At 36.3% G+C, this 20,699-nt stretch overlaps 1 protein-coding gene across 1 annotated transcript in view; it reads right to left on the reverse strand.

The window, feature by feature from the left end:
• Positions 1 to 20,699, reverse strand: part of LOC109388440 (dystrophin) — a 1,592,311-nt gene that overhangs the window by 173,978 nt on the left and 1,397,634 nt on the right. Inside the window, exons 46-47 of the mRNA XM_019653146.1 lie at positions 12,572 to 12,719; positions 9,263 to 9,412 (exon numbers count right to left, since the gene is read on the reverse strand). Of these exons, the coding sequence (XP_019508691.1) occupies positions 9,263 to 9,412; positions 12,572 to 12,719 (298 nt within the window). The remainder of the gene's footprint in view (positions 1 to 9,262; positions 9,413 to 12,571; positions 12,720 to 20,699) is intronic.

A 20,699-nucleotide genomic window follows, 5' to 3' on the forward strand; every position in this document is an offset into this window, starting at 1 on the left:
ATGGCAGCCCAGCTCCAGGTTGAGCTGTTGTTCAGCATCTTAGCTGTGGAGGGCAGTGTCACTGGCCCTCATATGTGGGATCCGTACCGGGGCCCCCTGGCATCCCAAGCGAGCTCTTAACCATCGCGCCACTCGGCCGGCCCTAAAGCTAACATTTTGACAATGACAATCTGCAAGATACTGTGTTTTGCAGTTCCCATGCAGGATCTCATTGAATTTTCACCACAACTTGTCAACTATGTTCTACTACTACCTGAATTTTGCAGATGTTTTACTGAAGTATGGACATGGCAGGTAAAAGATTACACAGCTGGTAATGGGTGGAATCCATAATTCATAAACCTCACTATGAATCACCACGATAAACTGCCACTTCACAGCTCCTGTTTTCCTTTTGTATTTGTTTCTAAAATGTCTGATCCACATTCTTGGCATTGCTTTACATTTCAACAGTCTGGAAAGTTAAAAACCACATTCATTATAAACTTACTGTCATTAAAGAGTGATTAATTTGGTAGTAATGGCAACCACTCCAAACTTCTCAACTTCACTGAAGGATCAAGAGAGTAGGGGTGCTGCTACTGTTGCTAAGAACATTAGCAGTGATGATAATAATAGTTATTGAATACTGGGCCAGGCTCACCTCTAAGAGCCTGATGTTGGTTCTCATAATTGGGATGACCCTATTCACATATATGTTTCATCTTCTAAAGGGGGATGCTCATGAGAGTGAAAGAGGTAGCTATTAAAAATGAGGATGGAATAACAGGCAAAGCCAGGACTATCAGAGCAAACTGAGATGGATGTAATGATGATACACAACCTAGTCATAATAATCCCCATTTCAATGTGCAATCGTAGGAGGCAAAGTCAAGGATGCTTATGCTATAAACTTCTAATTACTACTCTCGCCTTCAATTCTCAGCCTCAAACTATTTAGCAACTATACATTGGAGATATGAATAGGTATAATGCCAAGCTCTGTGTAATTCTGAATGCCCTTTTAATAAGGCAAAAGCGGCAATTGATTGTGATATGCTTAGAACAGCAGATGGCACATAGTGGTCACTATTAGATGTTTATTGGATGAACGATTTAATGAATGAATAAATGCTATGAAGTATTGGGTTGTTGGAAAAGTCATGACGCATTTTGCAATGAAAAACAGGGAAAAAATACATCATGACTTTTCTGACAACCCGATAATTATTAACTGCATAAAAGAAACTTCCAAGATGATGGATACCCAAACATTATCAGGCTGTATGCCTTAATAATAAATTAGTAAAGACCATTTTCTTGTATTTCCTGTAAAGAATCTTTTCTTCAGTTAAAAAAAGTAATTCACATTAAGGGCAGGATTGAATGGTCACTACTAGAGCAATCTATTCATCACAGTCTCTGATAAGAGAATAATCTGTTGGAGCAAATATCCATTTTTGAGCAAAAATGAGAAAAGTCAAGCTTTAGCTTGATTCAGTTTTCTCTTTTATACTTTCCATGTTTATAGTAATGACTAATAATGACTGGCATTGCATGGCAAATGTTTACTTACCTGACACAAACGAAAACAACAAATCTCAAGTGTTTAGTCTTGGATGAATACTTACAAGATAATTAGCAGCTAATGCAAAATGAACCAGATTTCTGGAAAGTACAGTCATTTGTATATTGTAGCAAATAGTCTGGCCCACAAGTTTCACTATATTATTACTTTATAATAATATATATTTTGTGATTTAGTTTGAAAACAATCCCTGTACTTTATATTACAAAAATTATTCCTAAATTAAAGCTTTGCTACATATATTTCCAAACCTATTATTTTCTAGATACAGTGGATTAGATTTTTTAATTAATATGCACTGAACTAAAATTTGGTTTCCAGTAAAATTTCTTATTTGTGATTGTAAAATGTTTCACTCTTTATATGCACTATTTTATACTGTCTAGGCATTAGCAAATTAAAATGGTAATTTACTATTTCCAAATAAATGACAAAATATAATGCAAAAATGTATTCTACAAAATAAAAATATATTTATTGTGACTAATAGGAATGTATAATAAATACAACCTGTAAAGTTACTAAAAGTTACTTAACATCAAAAATATACTATAAGTAATTCTGAAACAACATAAACATGCTTTCCTGTATTACCCAATCACAAAAGTTCTATATAAGTAAAAAAAGCCTCTGGAAAATAATTTGAAAACATAGCATCCGATTTTCCAAAAAGGGCAAAAAGCAAAGCAAAAACTCTCATAGTTTTGTTTTTTTTAATGCAAAAAAATCTGAGATTTTACCTTTAAAGGAGAAATGGAATGAAAGAGGAAATCATGTTTTTCTTTGTTTCTAGCATATTATTCATAGAAAAACCACTTGCACTTCACTAAAAAGTTAAAAAAGCTATTTATTTTGGAATAATTTTATATTTAAAGAGAGGACAATGTTTTCTCAAATTTAAGTCACATAACCTTCCTGGGACTCAGTGTTCTAATCTAGAAGTTGGGAAAGTAATTTAGCTTCATTAGGTGCTTTTCATCTGAATAATCCTGAGTCTACAAAATAAACGATCCAGCTTTTCAAATAAGTACAGGTAGTATACAATATGACTCAAACAATAAAGACCAATAAAACATGTTTTAGTTCTAAATAACGGTAGTTGAAAAAATACCTAAACATAATGTGCAAAAAGAGCAAAAAAGAATGGAGAAAGGGGACACAAAGTGACAAGGACATGAAAAGATGAAAAAGGGATTAAAAGGTAGAATCAGAGAAAGAGAGCAGAAGACAATGTGTCTACCTGGAAAGAAAAAAAACTGACAAATATGCATATAGAAAAGTAGATTCATGATAGACACAGAAATATGTTGATTCATAGGTAAAGACACACGTAACAGAGAAGGAAGAGAGAGTGACAGTGATGGGGAGAGGGAGGAAGCGAGGGAGGATCTTCCCCTCCCCCCCCACACACATAAGCAGTTCGGGGAACAAAGAAATAAGAAGAGTGATAAATACTGACAATTGCACCGTCAGACATGTGTATGAAGATCACAGTGTGAGACACTCAGTGAGAAAAATACACAGAGGCCAAGTTTAATAACATCCCCATTTTATGGATTTTACGAGTATTATTGTTAAAGACGGTTAAAGGTCAACATATACATTGGAGAAAAATGAGGATATCACTTCATGATCCTTTTCTGGAAGTAGCCATAAATTTAAACCAAGGCCTGTACTCAGCTTTGAAGTGACATGTCTCATGTCTACTATAAAGAGAGGCTATCCAAGGCAAGTTAACACGGTTTGGCAATGAACCCATTAGAGGGTTCACCGCTCCCTTAAAGGAATAGCTATATTATCCCCAATCACTGTTTTCTCTATTTAGTAATGAAACATAAAGGTGCCAAAGCAATTGGTAAATTGGGTAAATAGCCGGATACAGTGTATTAGAATTAGCTATGGAGAAAGCCACTGGCTACCAGAGGTTGTGATAGGACATTTTTGCAGATACTGTGCATTAAGGAATTGGCATATTTGTATCCCAGCAACCATGACCTACTACTATAGTTACAATTACCAATTACAAATACAAATTACAAATACAATTACAAATGCCACATACTCTAGCCTTTGAATGAAGGAGAAAGCTGGAGAAACACAGGAGGGGATCCTTATTATTTTTCCTTTCTTCTAAGGACTCAGTATTTGAGTATTCATGACAATCAAGATCATTTCTGGATCACCTTGACCATCTATCTTTCCTTATTTTTTTTTTAGCTCAGCCATCCTGCCACCTGTTGGCAGCTCAACGGCCGCTCAGCTCGGGCCGGGACTCGAACTGCTGTTGCTCAGAGCTCAAACTCTTGAGCGAGCTCTTAACCAACTGAGCCACTCGGCCGGCCCCTTTTCCTTACTTTTTTGTCTTGGAAAATATCTTTTTAAATTAAATTTATTGGGGTGACATTAATAAAGTTATACAGGTTTCAAGTGTACAGTTCTGTAATACATCATCTATATATCACATTGTGTGCTCACCACGCAGAGTCAGTTCTCCTTCTATCACCATATATTTGATCCCTTTTACCCTCATCTACTACCCCCTTCTCCCCTTACCCTCTGGTAACCACTAAACTACTGACTGTGTCTATGAGTTTTTGTTTGTTTGTTGCTTTCAGTTTTATATCCCACATATGAGTGAAATCATATGGTTCTCCATTTTTTCTGTCTGAGCTTATTTCTGCTTTGTGTAAACTGATCTAAATCTGGCACTGACCATTTGCTTTCTATTCCTAAATTTAAACAAACAGGGATAGGGATGCATAGAGATTGAGAAGAGACAATTAAATAATTTTTAATATGACTAATGAATAAGAGTCCAAATTCTAAGACATTGGTGGCAAAAGCATAGTTTTAATACTATAATTTTGGAATGGGACACAGATATTATGGGTGATATAGTAATACAAATCTCCAGAAGATGATATTCATACTTTTGGTTTTAATTTTCTATCATAAAATTTTTACTTCTTATGCTGTTGCAGACCAGACAAAACTTTGACTCATGCTTCACTATTCAAAAAACTGCTATTGTGTGTTTTAGACAGTTCTCTCACATTTCCTACAATTATGATTTTTGTGTTATATTTTGTAATACCAAGATGAGCTGAGATATTGTAGAACATTTTGGGACATCTTTCCTTGTTCTCTTCCTACAAGGAATGATTTTATTTGTATTGTTATGTGGCTACAAAATTTAATTACTAGGGAAACAGATTCCCTCCATATGCAAAACATGGCTGTTTTGAAGTTATTAAAGGAAGAAATTTTACATTTTTCAGCAGGAAAAATTTACCTTAAAATGTTTTACTCTGATTATTTCTGTAAGTGAAAGGAAGTGTTGATATGCAAAAATAAAAGGGATTTTTTTCTCAAATACCTACTTGTTTGAATTTATAGACTTAAACACACATTTCAATTTTAATGTCAAAAAATGGTACTTATTTCAGTTCGTAAATATTTGATCAGTCACATAAATAATCTCTTACAAGAACTTCAGCATCGCCAATTTAAAAATACAATAAGTAACCTGACACAATTCAAAATGAAGTCTGTTATTTTCTTTGCAAATCATCTACACACAGAAACTTTTGTTACTGTAACTTCTTCATACCTCTCAGTATTGTTGGAAGCTGGTGAATAACAGAAATTCTTTAGAGGCAACTGTGCCATGTTTGAAAGAAGCCATTTTATTACATGAAAGAAGCCATTTTATTACATGACAATTATAGTTCTGCAGTATGTTCTTGGCAATGGCTTGGCTACTGGTTTAAAGGATCACAATCTACCTTGTATTTTGGATAGGATAAAGTTAATGGGTAATAAATAGGCTCAATAAGGCAGTGGAACTTTGGTTAAAAGTAGATGGGACCTACCTTTCAAATACTCAAAAGGCACATACAGCTAACGGCTAGAGAAATACATAATGTAGAACATTTCTATCATCACAGAAAGTTCTATTGATACTGCTGATCTAGATTGTCTAAGGGAAAAATAAAAATCAACACATATTTATTAATAAGTGAATGCTGGTAAACATGTCTCTTGAATGCGTTATCAAAGAGAGGTTTCAAAACATACTTGGAGGGTAAAAAGCATACATGGGGAGATTACATAGGGCAACATAAAAAGTGAAGGAGAAATATGCTTGGGTTACAGGGGTATCTGACCTTGGCACAACCTGGAGAGTATTTGGATGAAAGATGCTATGATGACTGGGGCTAGGAAGCAGGTTAAAATTGGGCTACTGAACATTTATAGTTGAAAATTTGCCCCTAGCTCAAAATTACCACACAATGAATGGTCTTCCCTTAGCACTTACTTACAAGTAAAGATAAACATAAATTAAAAAAAATGTGTGGTCCTTATCTAAAGAAACTGAACTTAGTGTCTGGAAAGAATCTTAGCAGTTAGTGTGGGCACCTCAAAATAAAGACCACTGCATTCTAGAATATGATAGTATCTTTCAGCAAGGAAGTCACCTCTCTGACTTGGCACATAGAGTAAAATATCCCAGTCAACAAGATCCGCCCAGGTAATTAGTGCTCCCCATCTTTCTAGTTTCTCATTCTTACATATAAATACATGGAGTATCACTAGCTGTATGAAGAAAGTCTACAGCCCAAAAAGAGAAAATGACAAGGAAACAGACAAATTCCTTGAAATACACAACTTACAAAAGCTGACACACACAAAACATGAACAATCTAACTACCCCCTATATCTGTTTAAATAATTGAACCAATTATCAAAAACTTTCCCACAAAAAAATAACTCCATGCCCTGATGGCTTTCCAACTGAATTCTTTGAAACATCTTAGGAAGAAATAATACCAACCTTCAATAATTTCTTAACCCCCCCAAAGAAAAAGAGAGTACCTTTCAACTTGTTTTATAGGAGTAGTCAAACACTGCTATCAACACTTGAAAGGGTATTACAAAAAAAAATACAGCCCATTGTCTGTCATGAACAAAAAGATATAAAAATCCTCAAAAACATATTAGAAAATTCAATCCAGCAATCTATAAAAAGTACAAGACATCATGACCAATAGGATTTCTTTCAGTTATTCCTGAGTAGATTCACATTCTAAAACCAAAGGCTGTAATTTATGACATTCCTACAAAGGAAGAACATCATATAATTGTGTTAATAAGTGCACAGAAAGCACCTGAATATGTTCAATACCTATTCACAATATAAACTTCATAAGCTGGGAATAAGGAGAAATTTCTTAACCTGATTAAGTGGACCTAAAAAAGTCCTACAATCAACATCATATCTAATAATAAATTACTTCACCTGAGACATAAATGAGCCAAGGATTCCCATTATCACCACTTTCATTAAACATTTATTTTGGAGGTCCTGGTATACGAGGTCTGACAATTAAATTTGCGAACTCATCCTAGAGAAAGCGCTCCATACCTCATTGCGGAATATCACTACAGTCACCTTCAAAGTACTCCCCTTGGGAAGCTATGCACTGATGCCAGTGCCTAGTTCACCCTGCAAAGCCATTTTGGAACTCTTTTTCTGGAATGGCCATCAGAGCTGTTGTCGTATTACCCTTGATGTCTGAATGTCACCAAAATGTCTTCCTTTCAATATTTCCTTTATTTTCAGGTAAAGAAAGAAGTCATTGGGGGCCAGATCAGGTGAGTAGGGAGGATGTTCCAATGCAGGTATATGTTTACTGGCTAAAAACTCCCTCGCAGACAGTGCCATGTGAGCTGGTGCATTGGCGTGATGCAAGAGCCATGAATTGTTGGTGAAAAGTTCAGGTCATCTAATTTTTTCACACAGCCTTTTCAGCACTTCCAAAGAGTAAACTTGGTTAACTGTTTATCCAGTTGGTACAAATTCATCATGAATAATTTCTCTGATATCAAAAAAGGTTAGTAACATCGTTGCACAAGTTCAAAAACTTAATTGTCAGACCTCGTATGTAAATAAATAAATAAATAAATCAAACCATAAGGATTGAAAAGAGAGAAACCACCTCTATTGGATGACATGATTATATACATAAAACAAGTACAAATGACTCTACAAACTGTTAATATTAATAAGTGAATTTAGCAAAGACACTGGATCCGTGCTGACTATACAAAAATCTACTCTTTTTATATACCGGGAACAAAGAGAAAATTAAAAATGAGTCCCATTTTTAATAGGATCAAAATTTCAAATATCTGGGATTCAATGTAATAAAACTTGTACAGGTCCTCTGGACCAAGAACTGCATACTATTATTAAAAAAACAAAGGCATTAAAGCAGACCTAAATAAATGGACATGAGAATGATTTTCCCAGATTAGATGAGGCAATATTGTAAAGGTGTCAATTGATCTACAAATTCAACAGAATTCCAATCAATATCCTGGCAGGCTTTAGTAAAAACTGACAAGTTGGTTCTAACATTTATTTGGTAAGCCGAAGAACCCATAATAACAAATGTAATCTGGACTAAGAAGAACAAAGTTGGAGGGATTATATTACCAGATCACGATTTTTAAAAAAACACACCAATTGTATGTATACACACAATGGAATAATATTCAGTCATATAAAAGGAATGAAGTTCTGATACCTGCTACAACATGGATGAGCCTTGAAAACATTATGCTGAGTGAAATAATTTAGACACAAAGGGATACATATAGGATGAGTCTACTTCTATGAAATATCTGGAATAGGTAAATTCATAAAGACAGAAAGGTTAGAAGTGGCTTTGTGTAGGGGGTTGGCGAGTAGGGGATGGGGAGTTATTGCTTAATGGTTATAGAATTTCTGTTTGGGGTGATGTAAAAGTTATGAAATTAGATGACGGCGATGATTACACACTGTGAATGTAATAAATGACACTGAATTGTACACTAAAAATCATTAAAATGACAAATATTATGGTATATATATTTTGCTACAATTAAAAAAATAAATATACCAAAACCATTGAATTGTACACTTTAAAATGGGTGAATTGTATGGTATTTGAATTATATCTCAATAAAGCTGGTAAAAAAATGACTATTAATAAACCAGTGTGGTTGTAGTTGAAGAACAGACATGATTAAATGTAAGAGAGTAGAGAACCCAGAAGCAGATTCATACATACACGTTTACTTGATTTATGACAAAGTCGCCACAATAGTACAGTGGGAAAAGGACTGTCTTCCAATAAATGATAGATGAATCGGTGTTGCTTTTCGCTATAAATTCATATGCACCACTCAGTTTTAAAGTGTAAGTACGCATTACACCTTGATAAACAAATTAAGTAACTAAATAATTAAATAAATAAATAAAACACCGTTTAGAGAAGGTTAGCACGCATTAAATAATTCTGATTTATACTTGTTGAACTGGACCACCTCCATGTTGCTTAAATACTGCCAACAGACACCTGAACACTGAATGAATTACTTCATCCCTTTTCCAGTCTAATTCTTTAGAATAATTCATGCAAAGGAACAGTGGTGTACATTTTGGCATTTGGTCATTAATGTACCATCATCTACCATCACTATTCTTTCCATTCACAATAAATCATTTGGCCAAATTAAACGACCAGGTTAAAAAAAAATAAATCCACATACGAGCCCTCCACCCTCCCCCGACTAATAAAACATCCATGAAACAAAACAAACATTTGCAACATTTAACACACGTGACAGGGGAGATGGTGAATGTCTAACCTTTATCCACTGAAGATTTGTCTGCTTGAGCTTATTTTCCAGTTTATCTTGTTCTTCTGGGTTTATGGGAGTACTTACAAGCACTGTTCCTCCGGTTTCATTTAATTGTTTTAGAATTCCCTGGCGCAGAGGCAACTCTTCTGCCAGTAACTGAAACAGACAAATGCAACAACTTTTAAAATGAATTACAGAACAATGCCAACTGCCTTGTCTTTGCCTCTATTGATTAACCTATCAAAACGAAGCAACTTGACCGAAGGCCCACCGGTACCTCCAATACCAACAGTTTTCTACAGAGCACAGAGCTGATAGACTGAAACACCCACTCTCGAGTAGATAAACGTATCCTAGAAAGGACTGGGATATCTTAGCCCTCAGAGATTTTTTTTCCAAGAGAAAGATGTCACGTAGTATCAGCTCTAAAACAACACCCGAAACAGACTTCAGAAACTGAAAACACATCTCTGTCACAAATAGAACAATCTGGATAAATTCATCATCCTCTCAGGTATTCAGCCTCCATGCTGTAACATGACGCAGAATAAGAAACTGCATGACCATATTAAGAAATAACTAATATTTAGAACATACCAGGTACTAGGCACTGTGCTAAACTCTTCACATCTATTACCTCAGTTAATTTTTATGTAATAATTCTATGAGGTAGAGCCTATTATCTTTATCTTATATTGAAGGAAAGTGAAACAGAGGTTGAATACCAACAGAGAGGTTCAGTACCAGATTCAAGGACAAAAAATGTAGCAAGCAACGGAGCTGTGATTCAAACTTGGATGGTTTCATTCAAGAGCCCTTAATTTTGACTCTTCCACATGCCTGAATTTCTCTTATTCATTTAGCATCACATTACAAAAGCCTTTCCCCAGACCTATAAAACCACCGTGGTTTTAATAACTGTCTTTTATTTATTTCTGTCATCTACAGTTTTAGTGTTCAATGCAGTACCCTATCCACAAGAGGCTATTTAAATTTAAATTAAGTTCAATAAAATAAAAACTCAGTTCCTCAGTCCACACTAGCTACCTGTCAAGTATTCAAAAGGCACATATAGCTAGTGGCTACTGAAATACATAATGTAGAACATTTCCATCATTACACAAAGTTCTATTGGATACTGCTGATCTAGATTGGCTAAGGAAAAAAAATCGATTCATATTTATTAATAAGTGAATGCTACTAAACATGTCTCTTGAATGGCTTATCAATTATATTGCTATATATGACACTGAATACATTTAGAAAAGCTGAATTTTCAAGAACAGGCTGAGTTCATTTTTCCATGACATAACCATATTCAAATGAACTATGGATTCAAAACTTTTTATTTTTGAATCTCAAAAACCTAGTGCAATATCTGACATATAGTATGTTCTAAATATTTATTTACTGAAATAAGCAATATTTCTTAAATGTATTGGGGTGACGGATGGTTAGTAAAATTACATGGGTTTCAAGTGTACAATTCTGTAATACATCATCTGTATATCACATTGCGTGTTCACCACCCAGAGTCAGTTCTCCCTGCATCACCATATATTTGACCCCCTTTACCCTCATCCCTTACCCTCTGATAACCACTAAACTATTATCTGTGTCTATGAGGTTTTGCTTCTTTGTTTGTTTGTCTTGTTCTTTTGTTGCTTTCAGTGTCACATCCCACATATGAGTGAAGTCATATGGTTCTGAAATATTTTTAGTTTTATACTTTATCTTCTGTTCAGGTACGAATTTCTTGCTTCAGAGAAATAACTGGTTGACACTGGAGTCTAATTTGCATGTGCAAACCAACTGAATCATTGCTAGAGGGACAATTCCACTTCCCTTTGATTGTGTGACCTTGCAAAATGAGCATAATAGCAACCATTTTGAAAGTCTGATATGAAGATGAAATAAAATAGCAGATGTAAATACATCTAATGCTTAGTACATAATAGAAGATGATTAAAAGTGAATATCCTTTTCCCTTTCACCTTCTCTTCAAGATTTAAAATAAAACAGATCCCAAAGTGTTTCCTTCCTAAAACTAAAATCATGAAAGTTAATCCAACTGTACAAGTAGAGCATGTCAGCCAGCCAGGTGAGGTAATCAGTGAGAAGCAGACATGACAGTAGGAAGGCATGAAAAGCAACTTGAATAAACTGGATGTCTACTCAACTGGTATAAGAATGTAAACCAACACCACCACCCCCACCACCCAAAAACCCCAAAACATTGTTTCAGACAAACTGAATACTTTTAATTAGAGGCTGAAGTAGTGGGATTCATTTGGCAATTAAGATCTTCCCTAAGAAATGGGATTCATTTCTATAAAGATTCTCCCCAGTTTATAAAATAATTTGCAGCTGCGGATTTCTCCAATAAGTCTAAAATTAATTTCAAATTAGTTGTAAAACGACTGCCATGCATTTCCCTTATGTATATGTGTGTGTGTGTGTGTGTGTGTTTATATACACACGCGTATTTTAAAAAGATATACATGTTGAAAACACTGGGTTAAGACAAAATAAAGTTGTAAGAAAAACTAGTGAAAATCTATCAATAACCTAACGGGGATGGAATCAATGATTAAATAAATTAAAAAAAAAGATTCATCTACTTTTTTTTTTTAATTAGGGAATTGGGGGAGGGGAACAGTGTTGGGGAATTGGGGAAGGGGACCAGCCAAGTTGTTGTTCTTCACTCTGCTGTGGAGGGCACCAGTCGCCATCTGGTTGTCTGTCGGCAGCTCATGGCTTCTAAGCTCAAGGTGCTGTGTTACGATCTTAGTTGTGGGTGGGCGTAGCCACCATCCCATGCAGGAGTCAAACTGGCAGCCTTGTTGTTAAGAGCATGTGCTCTATCCACTGAGCCATCTGGGCGGCAGCTCAGCTCAAGGTGCCGAGTTCAATCTTAGTTGCGGGTGGGCATAGCCACCATCCCATGTGGAAGTCGAACTGGCAGCCTTCTTGTTCAGAGAACATGCTCTATCCACTGAGCCATCCGGGTAGCAGCTCAGCTCACGGTGTTGAGTTCAGTCTTAGTTGTGGGTGGGCATAGCCACCATCAAACAGGCAGTCTTGTGTTAGGAGCATGTGCTCTCACCAGCTGAGCCATCCTGCCACCTGTTGGAAGCTCAGCGGCAGCTCAGCTGAGGCACAGCATCACTGGCCCATGTGAGAATTGGACCAGCAGCCCTTTTGCTCAGAGCTTGCGCTCCTAAGCTAACTCTTAACCAACTGAGCCACTTGGCTGGCCCGATTCATATACTCTTTATACAAGTGGCCCTGGGGTATTTTAGAAAATAAAATTACCTGGACTTGTTCGAGTTTTTCTTTTAGCAGCTGCTCATTTCCAGGTTCAAGTGGAGTACTAGTAATGTTATCCACTTCTTCCAACCATAAAACAAATTCATTTAAATCTCTTTGAAATTCTGACAAGATATTCTTTTGTTCTTCTAGCCTGGAGAAAGAAGAATAAAATTGTTATAAATAACACATTTCTCCAACTTTCTATTTTTTTTAAAAACAATACAAAACAAACCAAAAAACCACAGCACAGTTTTCAAGAACAGAAGCAATTTAAAGATGTTAATACAATTTTTAAGATAATTCATTCACTTTGAGCAATTTCAATATATCAAAATGTCCAACATGTGAGATTAAAATTGGTCAAGAAAAAATTTGAATTTTAAAATTCCAACATTATTTTATTAAACCAGAGCAGTGTTTCATAACCCCAGCACTGCTGATATTTAGGGTTGGATAATTCTTTGTGTTTAGGGGTTGTCTTGTGCACTGTAGGCTTAGCAGTATCCCCAGCCTATTCCCACTGGATGCCAGTAGCACTCCCCTGGTTGTGACAACCAAAAATGTCTCATTGCATTGTCAAATATTCCCTTGGTGGGCAAGCCTATCCCTGATTGAGAACCACTGCACTAGAGCAAGTATATCATACAAAGTTGCATGTTTTAAAATGCTTAAAATAAAATGCACCTTCATGAAAAATTGTAGGGTAAAAGACAAGGGATTAAAACAAAAACAAGATTATTACATGTTATAATGTTTTCCAAATGATGACTCACAATCGTTTGTGAGGAAAGGGGAAAATTGATTTAAAATATTTAACTTATGTTGTACTGGTGGAAGTTTTTAATTATAAAAACACATCTACTATGTTATTCAATTAGCCATAAATTTATTGTTACATATTGAATTGCAACACAGCTGAGCAACATGATCTGCACTTAAAATAATTTACAGTTTTTTGTTTTGTTGTCTTTTGGGAGCCACATATATGTCTTGTAGGTAAGCTTTTAATCGAACTATAATATACATATAGAAAGTACACATATAACTGTATAGCTCAATATAGTTTTACATTCTTTATTTGATGGCCACCTGTTGGCAGCTCAACTCGGGCCAGGAATTGAACTGGCAACCCTGTTGCTCCAAGCTCGCACTCTTGACTGAGCTCTTAACCAACTGAGCCACTCAGCTGGCTCAATATAGTTTTAAAAACTGGACACACCAAATAACCAGAGAAGGGGACAGAATGTTATCAGAAGCCCAGGGCCCCCCCAACCCTTGTCCCTTACAGTCATACCCTGTCAACTCAGATTACTTTGCCTGTATTAAACATTATGTATATGGAATCATATAGTATATACTCTTTTGTGTCTTGTCTTTTTCACTCAACATATGGTTTACAATAATCATCCATGTTATGTGTAGATTAATTTGTTTATTCTCCTGGCTGTTCAGTATTGAATTGAAGAAACATATAAACATATCTCTGTTGGTGGGCATTTGGGGTTGTTTTAGTTTTGGGGTTAATTTTTTTTTGCTTCAAGTTAACAAATATTTGTTGAGGGTTTACTAACTTCCAGGAACTCTACTGGGCATTAGGATTAAAGATAGACATGTAGAGGGTGACCGGTTAGCTCAGTTGGTTAGAACGTTGTGCTGATAACACCAAGGTTGCCGGTTCGATCCCTGCATGGGCCACTGTGAGCTGTGCCCTCCCTAAGAGCCAACTACGCCATTGTAGCATGAAAGTAATGTGTAACCATTGACCATGGCTGTTCCCCAATAAAATTTAAAAAATAATTTTAAAAAAAGATAGATATGTAGCTTGCTTTGAGGATCTCATAGTCCATGAGAGGCAACACGCATATAAACCCAGGACTCTGATGGGCTATTGTAGGAGGATAAGGTATTTCAGAGGCAGGGTATAGGAGATGTCCCAGAGAAGTTAATGGTTCACCTGGGTCTTGAAGCGTGAAGAGAGATCCCATGTCTGGGAATAAGACACAGCCTGTCTCATTCACAGCCTGTGCAAAGACAGGGTGTTGAGGGAACTACAATTACACTCGTTCCCCAAATGAGATCTGGCTGTTGGATTTATGCTTATCTATACTCAGTTTTGCTCTTTGATGACAGCTTGTCGAAAGTCATTTCTGGGGCACATGAGGAGATATTCTCTTCTCTATCTATTCTCAGCACAGCTGGTGCTATGAAAACCCAAGTCATATTATGGGATCCTGTGAAAACCCAAGTCATAGGATGTCACTGTTGCACTTGAAACTCTTCTATAGCTTCCCAATTCATTCCCAGCAAAAGCCAGTCACTACCAGCATTCTGCAAGGCTCTAGGATGGGTTCTTTCCAATATGCTAGGCACAGTGGCTACTGAGCACCTGAAATGATGTAAATGGAACAAGATGCACTGTAAGTGTACAGCTCACACCGGATTCCAAACACTTAGTACCAAAAACGAACTGTATACTTTCTTCTCACTTTTGCTGTGAACCTAAAACTGCTATCAAGATAAAATGATTTTTAAAATGGAAAAAGTCAAATACCTCATCCCTACCTTTTATATAATGTACAAATTGAAAAAATAATATTTTTAACATATTGGGTTCAATACATTCATTTCACCTGTTTCTACTTTTTTTAAATGCAGCAACTAGAAACGTTTTAATGAGGTATCTGGCTCACCTTATTTTTCTGTTGAACAGCACTGATCTATAAAATCTGCAAATCCCCTCTCTCCTTTCCTCTTTGGTCACATTTTCAGCGACTCTCTATTTCTCTTATCCTTCTTGAGACCCACTGGCTTCCTTGCTGTGCTCCTCAAATACACGAGGTGTGCCCCCACTTCTGAGCCTTAGCACTTGCTGATTTTTCTGCCTAAAATGACCTTCCACCTAATATCAAACACGGCAATCTCCCTCGCTTCCTACAAGTCTTTCCTGATGATCCTACTTTTAAAATTACCTCTCTCCTCTCAAGTTTCTATCCTTTCTTCCTGTTGTGTCTTTCTCTTTACTTCTTAAAACTAACAGATACTATAATTTCGTTGTTTTGCATATTACCCATCTTACACACATGAAATTAAGCTTCCTGGGGCAAGGATTTTTGTCTCTTTTGTGAGTATTTACTGCTATAATCTTTGTTCCTGGAACGATGCCTGGCACAGAATTGATGCTAAATAGATAACTGTTACATGGATGAATTCTGCCATCATTCTTTTCAATCCTGTATGCATTTCTGTTTTAAAAGAATCTTTCCCATTCTTTGCAATACTGATCTCAAAACATGGCCTAATTTACTCACCAATGTACACTACAGTATTTCACTAAATTAAATACATCCTCAGTTGCAGGTCATACAGTACCATACTAAGTACTACCTGGCTTTGGAGGGGAGGGGGGTGAGTGGTGAATGCTGCTGATTAATCTAAATTATCACTTAGAAGTGTTATTTTACAGGCCAGCCGAGTGGCTCAGTTGGTTAAGAGCTTGCTCAAGAGTGTGAGGTCTGAGCAACAGGGTTGCCGGTTCGATTCCCGGCCTGAGCTGAGCTGCCAACAGGTGGCAGGATGTGGCTCAGCTAAAAAACAACAAAAAACGAAGTTTTATTTTACTAAGAAACTGCTCTTTTAGATTTATTTAAATTTTTGTCATATATTCCTCTTGCATATGCATAAAAAGTAAAATATAAGTGAAAAAACTGGCGAGGTATTCCTAAAACGTCCTCATATGTAGAGTCTGACTCCCATATCACGTTCCCTTCAGAGTAACAGATGTCCATCCTTTCCCACACAATATCGCCCTCTGCGGTATCGAGAGTGTTGACAATGTAGCATTTCTTAAGGGGGCTCCACTATTGCTTTTTGGATTGTCTTCTAAGGCACATGTGGCCAGGCTGGCAGAGATTATAAAACCATCCAGAATTCAGTGATGTTAATGTGATAAAACATGCACATTAGAGTGGATGAGTTTTGGTTAGTCTGCACAGCCTCCCACCACTGACATAATGACTTGGGTTCTTTTGGCTGCTACCGAGTTGCCTGTTGTTTCAGGATTTGAAAAAAATTCATAATGTGGCAGTTCACTGTTATCTTTATTTTGTAATGATGAGTGGATATGAGTATTATTGCCATTATCTACCTGATGATCGAGCTTATTTTCTGTTAATAGAGTCAATAAAGTTTCGGCATTACTTTCCATGGGAATTAGTGTTTGATTATATGAGTTTTTGCCAATGACAAATATTTTGCCCGCCCCCCTTGTACATACAGAGTAAGGATGCCTACATTGATGCCCAATGTCCACATTACTGGTTAGTGAAGCTGGTGAGGTGGCTGGAGGCCGGATTATGAAGAACCTGAAGGTTTTGTTTTAATCTGTAAGTGACAAACTACTTAAAGGTCTGGAGTAGGGAAAGAGTTGTTTCATCCAAAGCTCACATTGGCTACTGTGTGGAGAATAAATGTGGGCAAGGGTGATAAGAGACTGAGGCATCAAGCAAGAGAATATCTCATTAGGCCAGGTGATAAAGTAATAAACGTCCAAGTTATGAAGATGTAGCAAGGGAAAAGGAGAAGACAGGATATGTTTAAAATGTAGAAGAATCAACAGGACTTGGGGATAAAAAGAGAGATATTAGTATCACTAGCTAATAACTACTGAGTACGTATTACATGGCAGCCACTGAATCGAGTACCAACTCCTCCCATTACTACTATGCCCTGGACACACCATGAGACTTAGTATTTTGCCCAAGATCATACAGCTAATAAGAGTTCAATCCTGGATCATCTGGGTCCAGAGTCTAGTAGCGTTCCCACCTTATCTGACTGAGTAGATGGTATTTATTTCAGCTAAGACTACATTTCATTGTATTGGATATTTAAGGGAAATTGCTAGTTAAACAAAAGAGATCTGGAGCTCAGGGGAGAGAGGAGAGCTAAAAATATGGACTTCAGAGTCATCAGCAATGATTGGGTGGAACACACATGGTAAACGAGCTTTTGAACTAATAACATACACTTCACATTCGGCATCTTCCGAGTCCACCTTTTCTTCATTTTCAGATTAATGATTGGCAATTCTACCTACCTCCTGCTTATTTAAATTGAAGGAGAACTGACTCTGGGTGGTGAGCACACAATGTGATATATAGATGATGTATTACAGAATTGTACACCTGAAACCTATGTGACTTTACTAACCATTGTCACCCCAGTAAACTTTAAGAAAAGAAAAGAAAAAGAAAAGAAGAAGTCCGTTTCAGAGCTATTCATTGATTTCTTATGCCTGGGGAACCTCCACTCTCCCTGCTTTGACATGGAAAGCCAAAGAAATACCTAGGGGGTTCTTCTGGCCCTCTAAAAGCTACATAGACCCATGAAGGATTTCTTCAGCTCAACAAATGTTCAGTGGAAGGAGGAAATGAGTTTCCCTTCTTGCATTCTCCATACTTTGCAGTGATTATCTTGAAGCCCCTACCTTTGACTTTGAGAGAGTTCAAAGAGGGAAGGGAGGGAACTGATCCTCACCACAAACACGGAACTCCCCACAAAGCTAACCAATTTCAACCCATCTGAGTCCTTTTAACATTGACTGGGACACAGGGTACAGAGGAGCTTGGAAATCGGGTAGCAGACATAATTCCACTGTGACTTCTCAGTAAGCCCTGTGGGGAAGTAGCTGGTCTCAATTGCTGGCAGCTTGTTTTAGAATGTGGGATAGCACCATTTTCCCTCAGACTTTGGACTTTGAGGCAATTCTGCAAGAAAGAAAAAGACCACTGTAGACATCCTTTATTTGTTAAAATTTCCAAGATGGCTCAAATCCTTGGGTCTAAGTTTCAAGGGTATTTGTCAGTCTATCTCATCTTTCTCTCTTTTCTACTCTCTTTGCAAACCTTTTTCTCCTTTAGCATTTGACTCCACATCATTTTGCACAGTGTCCCGAATACTGAGGGCAACCTTATTTTTGCCAATCTTCCTCATTTTTGTTAAGTACAATCGTGCTAAAATCTAATTACATTTGTGAAACCTACAGAGATCGGTATGGCTTTTTCCAACCTTCATCTAGCAACTGACAATTTCAGGGAGAAAAAAACCCCCAAAACCCAACAAAAAGAGGGGAGATGTACTTACTCACTGTAATTGAGATTTATATATTTAACTGGGATCAAACTCTATAAACATTCTGTACTTATTTTCTTCATTTAATATTCGACTGTATTTCCTTAGGTCATTAATAATTCTTAGAAAAATTGACTTTTAAGATGTGAATAATAAGCCATTTACGGGTACACCATATTTCACCATTCTTCTGTTAATAGGTATTTCCTTTGGTTCCAATTTTTCATTATAACAAATAACGCTATAACAAATACATTTGTTTACACACTTTGGCTCACATATCTGCTAATTTCCTAAGAATAAGGAGGAAAAGTTAACTGTGAGAATACTAAGGATCTAGATACACATTGCTAAATTTCTTTGCAGTGGTGGTAGTAAGAACACTCATACACTTACACCAACAGTGTAATGTAAAATACTGTCTCAACACACACCACTATTGAACATTATGATCTATATACTTGATAGACGAAAAATAGTTTAACATAGATTTTTTTTATATTAATAGAAAAGTTGAAAAAAATTTTGTGTATGTTTGCATATTTGTCATTTCTGTGTCTACTGTCAATTGTCTGCTGTCTGTTGCCCATTTTCCTCAGCACTTTATTTGTTTGTAAGAATTCTTTTCATGTTATTTTAAAAGTAAATTTACTGAGAATATTTTTCCTGTTTCCCCTTTAGCTTTTTAAATATATTTTTGTTTGCTTCTAAATAAAATTTTATCAGTTTATTTCTTTGTTATTTCTTTCATTGATACTATTCTGAAAATTGTGACCATCCTACAATTGTTTAGATATTCACCTTCACTTCATTCTGAATCCCTAAGCCTTAATTAAAACAAAAATCAAATTTTTATTCTTATTTTTTGTTTGTTTTCAATATTATATTAATTTCAGGTGTACAGCATAGTGGTTAGACATTTATATAACTAAAGAAGTGATCCCTCTGACTAGTACCCACCTGCCACTATACATAGTTATTAAGATATCATTGCCTGTGTTCCCTATGCTTTATTTTACATTCTCATGACTATTTTGTAACTACCAATTTGTACTTCTTAATCCCTTCTTCACCTTTTTCATCCTGCCCCTCAACCCCCACCCATCACCCCGATAAATCTAGTACCTATCTAACACCATACATAGCTATTATATTATTGACTATATTACTTATACTATACCCTACACCCCCATAACTACTTTCTAATAACCAATTTGTACTTCTTAATCCCGTCCCCTTTCTCAACCCTCGCCCATATGGCAACCATTAAAATGTTCTCTGCATCTGAGTTTGTTTTGTTTTTTAGATTCCACATATAAGTGAAATCATGTGGCATTTGTCTTTCTCTGTCTGACTCACTCCATTCAGCACAACACCCTCTAGGTCCATCCATGCAGTTGCAGATGGCAAGATTTCATTCTTTTTTATGGCTGAGTAATATTCCATTGTATATATGCAACACCTCCTCTTTATCTATTCATCCATCCACAGACACCCAGACTGCCTCCACATCTTGGCCATTGTAAACAATGATGCAATGAACATATGGATGCACACGTCCCCTCCAAGTAGCATTTTGGGTTTCTTCAGGTAATTATCCAGGAGTGGGATTACTGGGTCCTTCTTTGTCTCTTGTTATAGCCTTTGTTTTAGAGTTTATTTGGTGTGGTATAAGTATTGCTAGCGAGCTTTTTTTTTTAATTTATTTTTATTTCCACTTTCATGAAATATCTTTTCCCCATCCCTTTACTTTCAGATTGTGTGTGTCTTTTGATTTGAAGAGGGTCTTATAGGCAGCATATGTAAGGGTCTTGTTTTCTTATCCATTCAGCAACCCTATCTTTTGATTGGAGCATTTAATCCATTTACAATGAAAGAAATTGTTGATAGACATGATGAGCCAAAATGCTGCTTGTTTGGGTTTTGCAAACCTTTGAGAGATTTTAGGCAAGTCTGAAGAGTGAGCCAAGGCAGGCCATTTATACAGAAAAGCCACTGGAAG

This window comes from Hipposideros armiger, unplaced genomic scaffold (genome assembly GCF_001890085.2).
Source record: "Hipposideros armiger isolate ML-2016 unplaced genomic scaffold, ASM189008v1 scaffold_197, whole genome shotgun sequence".
NCBI lineage: Eukaryota > Metazoa > Chordata > Mammalia > Chiroptera > Hipposideridae > Hipposideros > Hipposideros armiger.